The 11163-nt window shown below is 37.8% G+C and overlaps 1 protein-coding gene across 1 annotated transcript; it reads right to left on the reverse strand.

Annotated features, from left to right (window-relative positions):
• Positions 1–7019: 7019 nt before the first annotated feature.
• TUSC1 (tumor suppressor candidate 1) lies at positions 7020–10881 on the reverse strand. The gene has a single exon (XM_026506584.4). It carries the CDS (start codon positions 9885–9887, stop codon positions 9258–9260), a length of 630 nt encoding a protein of 209 aa, XP_026362369.4. The 5' UTR covers positions 9888–10881; the 3' UTR covers positions 7020–9257.
• Positions 10882–11163: the final 282 nt, after the last annotated feature.

Below are 11163 nucleotides of genomic sequence, written 5' to 3' on the forward strand. Positions count from 1 at the left end.
AACATATACTTCACAGGTGAATGTTAGTTTTGTTAATAAAATAATGAATCATTTTTTAAATCTCTCACCTCTTATGTATGTTCACAGAGACCTGAGCTACATAATACTAGAGTGAAAACCATCAGGGTGAATTATGTTCTTTCCTTCTCTACTTAAGATAACAAGGGGAACATATCAATGTTCAAAAATTATGTGTCAACTGGCTTTATGCTCTATCAATATCCATGTCGCCCAACAGAGCAAATAATTCTCATCTGAAGGACTTACTTTCAAGTGGCACAAAAAATGATAAGAAAAATAGTTCATATAAACATTGCATAACAGAAGCAGTAAGATATAGAAGGCTGGTGGAGTTAGAAGTAATTGAATTCAGGTTTCTTAGGTGACTGTTGAATACACGGAATGAAAGAGCATATCCACAAATTTTATAACATGTAACACTCAGGGTATTATTCTAATCTCCTATGACAAAAGTTTTAGATTAATTGTTTTGATCATTTTGAGACAGAACCAGTTATTTTAAAGCAATATATAAGGCTTATTCCTTGTATCATTTAAAAATCAATTTTAATAAAAGTTATCTTAAATATTGTTGCCTTTGGCTTCAGCAAATCCTTTTCATTTGTATGGGGTTTTAGATTTTCAATGCACTTTCATGTACACTCATCTCATTTGATTTTCTCAACAATTCTATGAGTTGATGTTACTATGCTGTAAGTAAAGATTTCGAGTCCAATTGATTTTTCTGACTACAGGTCAAAGAAAAGAAATCCTGAGAGGTTGCCATAAAAATCCAGTCTTCCTTTCTTATATAAATGTACCTTTACCCCATTCTTTTTGCCTTTATCAACATCTCTCTCTGACTGGCATTTTGGAGATATCAATAGTTTGCTGTCTCTACGCAAAGGACCCAGGGACTTCTTCTCATTAACTTCTGTTGATCCTGTTGTCAAGCCTGATAAGCAAACAGAGGGCACTCTTTTCTTTAATTTCTTATTAATATTTTATATCTCTTCTCCCAACACCAATCCTGGTTGCAAAGTCTCTACATTGTCCCTCCCTTCCACACCACACACACATTGCCAAGACTCCAAAATTGTAAAATTTTTAACTCTGCACCTGCATAATCTATATTAATTCAACTTATTATAACAGGATTAATTCAAGATATACAACAAACAGAAATAATCAGAATTGACTTACTAAAAAGACTGCTTAGTGAAAATCAACTTTAGAAATAAAAAATTTCTCTCGTGATCTTTCAGTTATTTCTTGCATGCGTTTCCTCCTCCTGTCCAACATGATTTCTAATGTGTTTCTTGATATCCAGATTCACAGAACCACTCTCAGAGCACTCAGAACCACTCAACCATTCTTTGCTTCCTTCCTCAAATGACTATATTTTAAATATCTTTCATCAGCGTTTGAAACTTTACTTTTAGGAGAGAAAATCAGCTAACATGATTCAACAGATGATTTTACTGCTTCACGGAAAAGACCTGACCTCACTCAATCTATCCCGTTCCAATCTAATTCTTTCTCATCACCTGCCCTTTTCTCCTTATCTCTTTAAAAAGAAAACAAACAATCTATTCCTTTACTAGACTGTACTAATCATGCATGCATTTGAGCTCACCCATTCTTGAGAATATGTTACCTCAATTATATCTTCTTTCATTGGCCTGTTCATCTCACCTTCCAATAGATTTTTCTTATCTCCCTAAAACATAGTCAAATCCATTCTACACACATGATAAAAATAGTAACACCTTCAGCAACTTTTCCAATTCTGTTCTCTTAAAGAAGATATTTATTTAAAAATAGCCACTCCCAATTTCCGGTAACTCCTCAACAATTTATAATCTAACACCTTGCCTCTTAACATTCTTCTCTAAACTTTCTCCTGCAACATTTTCTCTCTGTATCAGTTATCTATATGTGCAAAATAAGCTACCCCCAAACCTAGTAACCTAAAAAAACCAGTAAGTGTTGATCACAAATTTACTTGTCAGTGGTTCTGCTGATTTGGGCCTGGCTGAGTTGAGCTGTAAAGAACTTGCTTTCATCTATGTGATCAGCTGTCTGGTTGTTTTGAAACTGGCTGGTTGAGGAAAGTTGGCTAGCTGTTAGCTGGGATTAGAAGAATTCATATGGTAACAGTAGGATTCCAAGAAAGCGTAGAAGCATGCACGGTCTCTTGAGTCCTATACACAAGACCACTATATTATCATTTCTGTTGTATTCCATTAGCTAAAACAAGTAACAACAAGGTAGAGAAATAAGTTCCATGTGTTTGCAGGTGGAATTGCAAAGTTATGTTACAAAGATGAAGAGCTACAAGGATGAATGAAGAATTGAACCATTTTTTATTTGGACTCTATCACATCTTGCTTAACTTCTTTCTTACATCAGATCAGTCTTCCCTGGGTCTTCAGGAATTACAATTTCCTAGATTTCTCCTTACATTTCTAGTCTACTCTTTCAATCTCCTTATTTGGCCTTGTCAATTTTTTGAAAAAACACATTTCTTTACGTTCATTCTTTGGTCTTTTTCTCTTATAACTGTACATGTTTCTCCCATGACTCTGTCATCTGAATTAACTGGCTTGTCACAGGCTCTGCTTTCAGAGAAAACAAATTAAGAAACATTCTTTTCCAACAGTTTTTATTGTGTCAAAGCCTTATTACCTCTTAACCGAACCATGGCTCTAATTTCTTTCCTGCCTTCCTAACTCCAGCTTCACCTGTCCTCTGATTATCTGCTGCTTGCGGAATCTTTCTTAAAACTGTATCTGATTTTGACATGAAATACTTTATAATTCTAAATCAATAATCTGCTCAAAGAACTTTAATTTTTCTCCATTGAAAGATTAAATTTTGTTTGGAATTTAGGGCTTTCCACTATTTGACCCTAGTCTATTTTATTCAAACTTACAGTAATCCTATATACCTTCACTTCATATTACAGTCTCTGTTCCTAGAACATTCCCTGTACATCCCTATCGTATCCCTTTCTCAACTTCCCTTAGTCTTAAATAATTATCCCAGGAGACCCATCCGCCTGATCCTCTACTTGTCTTTTAAGAATCAGCTCAAGTAACATGTCATGTGAATCTTCTTCCTAGTTTGGAATCTTCTTCCTATTTTACATGATATATCTGCATCTCTCTACTGGATATTAATCATCTCAAAAGAAGAAATGATCTCATAGATTGTATTACCAATGGTCAGAGATTTTATGCCAGAGAGTTACTAAAATAATAAATATCTGTTGAATAATAGTGAATGACTTGAGATACAAATTAAAGGAAACCCTATTAAGAGGTAATATATACTTAGTATCTTTCTAATTGTCAAAATTAATTTTGCATATGTGCATTTTTAGTTAGTTAAATCAAGAAAACATCAAACTAAATTAACTGAAGATCAAATTTTGAGATGATTTCCTTTGCTCAATGGAATCTTCAAAATGCATTAAATATAATAAAAATTAAAGCATGCTGGGGTGCCTGGGTGGCTCAGTTGGTTAAGAGTCCAACTCTTGGTCTCAGCTCAAATCTTATCTCAGGGTCATGAGTGCAGACCCCGCAAAAAAACAAAACCAGACAAAACCAAACAAAAAAACAACAAAAACCCCACTACAACCACAACAAAAAACCCTAAACCTAAAGCATATAATCAATATCAATATTAGTAGTCACTGTTTGTACATTGAATCAATCTGTGTCCCCACAGTAAAGGTGGGTAATAGTTTAATAAAATAGTTTAATAAAAAGCCATATATGAAAACTTGGATATAGTTTAGGAGACAGAAGTACCCTGAAGCTAGTAACACCTGTCATGGAGATCTTTACCACCCTTTGGCCAGAAGTGGTGAGAGGCTAGAGCCTTTATCAGAACCTGCAGACAGGGCAAATTTATAGGAGCTGTGACCTTTGGTAGAAGAATGTAAGTAGCCTAAAGGAAATTCAGAGCTAACACTACTTCCTCCTTCTGATCTCATGCTTGTATTTCCCAATAACCAAAATCTAACAGGAAGCCAACCTTACCCTGGAACCCAAGGGCCAAGGGAGGTTAGTAATGTGACAGGGAGCAGGGTGGAGAAGGATGGAAAGTGGATCTAGAAGACAAATGTTTGATATCTGGGGGCTCTATTTGGACATTTTATTTTTACTTGACTTTCTTTTTATGCTGCTGAGTCTCAGTTTCAGAAGAATAAGTCATAGAACTTATTTCATTGAAATATATTGGTTTAGTAAAAATGGGCAAGGATTCTTTTTAGCTGAAAGGAGTCCACGGGTCCAATTATTTTGCATTTTTTGAAGAAACTCAACATTTGCATCAATAATATGGGGGAAAACATTATGGAAGGAGAATGGATTCAGAAAAGTTTTTATTACAGCTTTCTGCTTGAGTACATAATCAACTTCACAGTCAGATATTTTCATGTCTTAGAGTTACTAGTAGTCTGATGTGCCTTATTATAAGCACAGAAGTGTTTTTATTCTTCTCAGAAGATGTTGTGAAGCACAGGCATTCAGTAATATAGCCTTTAGGACTTTTAGCTTAATTTGGTAGCTTTCTTATACTTGACAGATACAAATCTGCCCTGAGTTCTCCCTTGAAATATATCAAAGACCAAAAAAAGATATATACACTCCCAAAATTCTGAGAAATTAATCCTCAACCTTAAGAATTAGTTGGGAAGATAACATGAGTCAAAAATCTAAAATAATTTTAATGACTTTTTTCTTATGTCCCCAAAACCAAGGGACATGAAGAAATTATCATTCAGAAATAATAATTTCTTTCCCTTGGTTATATTTTAAGGCATAAAATCCAAGTTCAGATATAATATCTAATTGAAGTCTTATAACAAGTCTAACTATGATACATATTTGGATATATCTTATTACTCAATTATTATATTAGAAAAAAATTGTGTACTAAAGAGATTGAGTAATAAAGAGATTAAAATCCAAAGCTAATAAATGAGAAATCCTGCAACTGAGGTGATTCCCAGTGCAGTACGGGATCTGTAAAACATTTTTGAGTACACACAAAAATTTATGTATCATTTACTATACTAAGAACATTCTAAAACATGCACAAAAAGTTTTAAAAGGATGAGATTAAAATAAATGTAAATTGAAAATCTGAGATTTTTTTTTTACCTGCCTAGCCTGTTTTGAAGATTATTAGTCAAAAGTACATACACCAATGTATCCTCTGAACTAAAATAAATTTGCATTCCTCAATGCTCACTTTACAGAAAGTGAGACCCAAAGGTCCTCGGATACCAGGGCTCAAAACTATAAACAAAAAAGGAAAAACTGTGACAGGAATTTTTGAGGCAAAAATTAAAGAATTTGATAACCATTTAGATATAAGGACCACGGGAGAAGATGTTCAGAATGATTTCTATTTTTTCTTTCTTTTTTTCTCTTTTTTTGCTTTAGCCATTAGGCAAATGCAGAGTCAGTTATGCAATATCTCTTGAGATAGAACACCAAATTTTAGTTTAATATTACTGTTAATTTGAAAATCTTTTCATGTGTTTGTTGGGATATTTAGCTTTTCTCCAATAAAAAAGATCTGTTAAGTCTTTTGCCCTTTTCTGATTTTTTTTTCTTGTTTAATTTAAACAAGTCTAAATATATATAGATTTTAGTTATTTTGTCCATTTTATGTTCTTTTGTGTTTGGCTTCTTTTCCTCAACATTGTGTTTATGAGAAACCCATGTTTTGGTGTGTCACTGTAATGTGTCTATATTACAATGTTCCTCTATCTTACCCTGGCTCGTTGTTTCATGTGCATGGTAAAAATAGGTTACTTCCAGGTCCAGCTTTACCCATTTGGTCAAGAGAAAGAGAACTTGGAAGAGCTCTGCCCAGATCTGAAAATAACATAAATTCCCCTGGACACATTCCATTGGTAAAACTTCATCATATAACCCATTTAACTTCAAAGGAGGCTGAGAAATATAGTCAAGCTGTAGAGCTTTTGCCCAGCTATAATTTCATCATTATAGCATACTGAGAGAACAGATTTTAGTGGACAACCCCCTTAAAAGACGCTTCTTCCTCTCCCACTCCCCATGCTTGTGTTCCCTCTCTCGCTGGTTGTCTCTTTGTCAAATAAATAAAATCTTTAAAAAAAATGAGAATTTGTAATTGATTAATCACTAAACAGAAAGATTAATAAATTATGTCATTCATTCATGAATCTTTTGTGACAAATTCTCAGCGAAAGTATGTTCCTTTTAGCAAAATAGAGAATGATATTTTGGCAGTGGAATCAAAATCATGCTAGTAATTACTTAGTATGTACGGATAATTCAATTTATTTAAAAAAATTGGTATTAGGGGCGCCTGGGTGGCACAGCGGTTAAGCGTCTGCCTTTGGCTCAGGGCGTGATCCCGGCGTTATGGGATCGAGCCCCACATCGGGCTCCTCTGCTATGAGCCTGCTTCTTCCTCTCCCACTCCCCCTGCTTGTGTTCCCTATCTGGCTGGCTGTCTCTCTGTCAAATAAATAAATAAAATCTTTAAAAAAAAAAAATTGGCATTAGTTTCATCATGGCAATACTCGTAGACTGACAAACCTGACTAAAAGAGACAAAAAGTTTTCCAGTAGTTCTTCAAATATGTTATAAATATTATATATATATATATATCAAATATATATATATATATTTCAAGAAGTTTAGCAAGGATAGCTTGTTCTATGGTCTACAGACATACTCATTCCATATTGCTTTGACTTATATCCTAATTTTTTATAGAGGAAAAGATAAAGACAGTATGGTTTTGTGCATAGTAGCCATAAAAAATGGTGTTTAAGAATGCCAATCCTTTTTACTAAATTTGTTTGCTAACATGGCATATTCTTATTGCTCATTTCTATAAATTACAAGCCCTCTTCATTGCACAACAAATTATGGAAATAAAATGTCAAGGTGTGATAATCTAAAGTTTTAGTTTATTTTAGATCAAAATAGATCCTACATCAAACTTTTCTAAAATCAACTTTACCCACTTCTTTAACAGGCATATATTTTGATATCACAAACATCTTTTATATTATTACATGATGCTTTATCAGTTATCAGCAGAGAATTTCAACAAAGTTGAAATATATATTAGCTTTAACCCATCTTATGGGACATTTCGGTTTCAGAATTTTTTTTCAGGAATTATGCTTGAAAGATGTCCTCACTTTTGTGTATGTATGCCTCATTCCTTTACGATTTTTTTTTCATACTTACATTGTACATGATTTTAAGACAAAACGTGCTTAAAAATTACGTAAACTAAATATTTTGCTTGCTCTTTGAAGATGCCCAATTTTGCCACATGTGGCAAATTTTGATGCATTATTCCCTTATTATATAGGGCTTTATCTCTCCTATTTATCTATAAGGAGTGAAAAAATGTCAACTCATTCAAAGAATATATTTCTCTGCTAATATAAAGTCATATAGGACCAAAATACAGAAAGCAAAGTGTAAAATATGCATTTATGACTTTCACATTTTAGATTGTTATTCTCATTGATAGACCACTTACTTTGATGCAGGCATTTTACATATAACATCTCAATAAAATTTTTATATTTTGAGGTAGAGGTTGCACTCATTTTAATGAAGAAAAAACTAAGGCTTGGAGAGATTAACTAATGTAAACCCAAAGTTACAGTTAAGTAGCAGTAGGGCTGATATGCTTTTTTTCCTATTCTTCAATTCTACTGCCTCCTAAAACTGTTTTATTTCTTTCACTATTAGAAAATGAAGTAAAGCTGATAGAAATACTTTTCATATACCTACCTATCCTCACCAAGATTCTTCCTATATTTTTTGGTCAGAGGGGAAGATTTAAAAATTTACAACTAAATATCAACTACCTTTAAGCAAAATGCACAAGGTGTCTTTGAAACCCAGGAATAGAAAAATCACAAAACTACTTTCCCTGGTACCTTTTTTGTAACATATGTAATATATTTGAAACTTTTGGAATATGTTACAAATAAAACAAAAACTCTATGAAATAATTTCTAGCTCTAGCAAAAACTTACATATTTTTTCTTCAACTGATATTTTCCATCACTTAAACACTATATTCCACCCATGATTTTTATGAGGTACAATGGTATCCTCTTTACTACTTAGTCAGCAAAAGTGCCTACTCAATAAAATGCAAAAAAGTGATTTTAGAACACTCGCTGTTGAAATCAATGAAACCACAATTGAGACTTAAATCACTCTGTTTGGAGACTTCTGATATACAAATAATTCATAATTTCTTAAAAATTATTAAACAAAATAAGGCAAAGCAGCTGTGCACTATGCTCTAATGCCTAAAATGTAATAAAAATAATGAAATGGTATTTAGACTATCTAATCTTTAATTATTCAAAACGATCACTTACATTAAGCGAAAATGGGAGTTTACAAAGAATAACTAAAGTCAGATATTAAAACATGTCAAACTTATACATGTCATGTATATTTCTTAAACATGTGTAAAAATGTAACAACTTCAAAGAACAGTCGTGGGATGTTTCTGGGTTATTTTTAATGCGTCAGATTTATTTACCAATTTAAAGGATCACTTATAGGCAGATATTTTAAAAATTTCCTGGGGGTAAACAAATCAGTATGTATTAGATGTTTAAGGACTAGAGCAGGGGGCAGACATAGAGTTCCTAAGTCATAAATATTACCTTTTTAATAAAAAGGTGGTGCTTTATAGGCTATCCAAGTAATACCGTCTTATAAAAGCAAATGTTGACCACAGAAGAGATAATGACTGGAGGTTTTAGGGGACTGAAGTATGAACAACAAATTCAACCAACTCGAAATGCATTATTCATTTCTCGAAGAACCAAAACAGGAAAAAAAAAAAAAAAATAGAAGAGGTCCTCACAACACCCTGAAAAGTCCAGGCATTAGGAAGTGTTGACAGACACCCATTTCTTGCTGTTGTAAAACCCGCCCCTCCGTTTCTAGGCCTCAACCCTTGGAAACCAGCAGGGGCAAGAGGCAGGTGCTCTGCACTGTGGGGGCTCCAGAGGGCTGGCAAGCTCTCAACCTCAGCAGACCGACGCCAAGCGCCCCTGGGAAGTGCCAGGCTGGAGGCGGAGGGCGCGGCGGTCCAGTCCCGCAGCGGAGGGCCCAGGGCGTTGCTAGGTGGGGGAGCCGCAAGCGGAGAAGGAGGGGTCGCGCGAGGCCCCGCCTCTCCCCGGCCGCGGCCTCGGGCTACAGCCAGGGCTTGGGGGGCCCTGGGTCCGGGGCGCGCAGGCCCGACTCGGGTGCGCGCAAAGGCGACTCATCTTTGTCGCCACGCGGGCGCGGCCCCCGCTGCTCAAGGTGCAGCTGCAGCAGGGCCCGGCGGTACATGGCCTCCAGCTTCTCGAGCCGGGCCCTCAGGGCCCTGGGGCTGCCTGGCTCGTCCTCGAGGCCACCGCCTCTCGCCCTCCGGTTCGTGCTGGCCTCCTCGGGGCGCTGGGTGGCTCTGGCCGCCTCTGCGGCCGCCCCGTCGCCACCCTCGCCGGGAAGCCGCAAGGCCTGACGGAAGAGACTGCGGTTCTCGCGCTTCAGCCGCCGGTTTTCCAGCCGCAGCCGGGCGTTCTCTTCGCGCAGCCGCGCGTTCTGCCGGTCCCGCTCGTCCCGCGCGCGGATGGCCTCCAGGTGGCTCGCAGCCAGGTCGGCGAACCGCTCCTCCAGTTGCTGTCGGGCGCCGCCCGCACGGCCTCGCCAGCCCGCGCCGCCAGCGATGCCGCCACCCCCACGAGCCCAGCCAGGGCGGCCCTGCCCGCGGCTGCCCCCACTGCTGTCCCCACCGCCGCAGCTCCCGCGCCTAGTGGCGCCACCACGCATGCGCCACATCGGTCCTGTCCCAACCGCGCTTCCAGCGCTGTGGGCCGAGGGGCCGGCGCCGAGGCGCGGGCGACTTCGGGGCCCGGCGGGGCGGCCGGGGCCACAGCGGAGGAGGAGAAGAGGTGGCGGGCGGCGGCTGCTGGCTTGAGGCCAGAGGGGGCCGGGAATTTGCGCGGTCTGAGGCGTGTCTTGTCTCCTGTGGTGGAGCTGCCCCCCTGGGCCTGCGATCTGTGGCCAGCTCACACACAATGCCCCCGGGGAGCGCTTTGCTGCTCAGCCCTCTGGCAGAGAGAGGGGGAAAGCGTGTATCCTCAGCTGGGTTCTGCCGGGCGCTTCCGTGCAGGCCTGGGCACTGCAGGAACCAGCCGGCCTCGCCCTGCAATCCAGCGCAACCACCAGCGGTTACCTTTCTCCTTACATGACAATCTCAAAGCAAATAATAGTCATAAAATAGTAAGTTCTGAGACAGACATGTGGGCAAGTTAAAAAGCTGTAACTACTTCATTTAGAACCATACGGTTTAAACCACTTCTAAGCTCAATAAAGCATTAGAATTGAGTACCTGTCATAAGGACCTCAAGTGGGAACAGGCATCACTTAAAACCATATGGGCAATTCCCAATTTATAAATAACCAGTGCTCCACTCCGCAAATTGTTGGTAACTCTATAGAAACTAGGTTATAATTAGTTGTTTTGCTCAAGAGGGTCCACAAACCTATGAAACTCAAAATGTGCTCCAAGTATTCAAAAAACTTTTAATACTAAGTAAGTTCCAAAATTTCTGGTGACAGGTGGATATAACTCATTGAATGAATCACATTCCTTATTTTAAAGGGATTCAACTTATAAAATAACTGGATTATTGCAAAGCAAATTAAGGAAAAGATGCTGATGCCAGAATCTCATAGGGAAGAATGGTGGTAGAAAGAATATTTTTAAGAAGGTCCCAGAAAAGAAGGAAGAGAGGAAAGAACAGAACAGGACAGGAAAGGGAAAAAAAAAAAAAAATACATAGGGGGATGATCCAACGAAAGCTATCAATAATGGTCATGGAAGTTATCTATGCATAGCAGTGACCATTCACCTATGGTTAATGGAGAGTCCACCAATCTTCCCAATAGGATGTAGAAACAATGGATATAATTTCTAAGTTGAAAGAGGATTTGAAACAATTACTAAATTGATCACTGCCAAAATTATTGATTTGTATTTGAATGTATTTAAATATACTTAAAATAATATGTCAAGAATTATATGCCATAAGATGAACATTACATTATTTCT

Source organism: Ursus arctos, unplaced genomic scaffold, assembly GCF_023065955.2.
Source record: "Ursus arctos isolate Adak ecotype North America unplaced genomic scaffold, UrsArc2.0 scaffold_18, whole genome shotgun sequence".
In the NCBI taxonomy this organism is placed as follows: Eukaryota; Metazoa; Chordata; class Mammalia; order Carnivora; family Ursidae; genus Ursus; species Ursus arctos.

Bases quoted from the DNA above. Each gene is read 5' to 3' on its own strand.
- TUSC1 (XM_026506584.4), bottom strand. From the start codon at position 9,887: ATGTGGCGCATGCGTGGTGGCGCCACTAGGCGCGGGAGCTGCGGCGGT.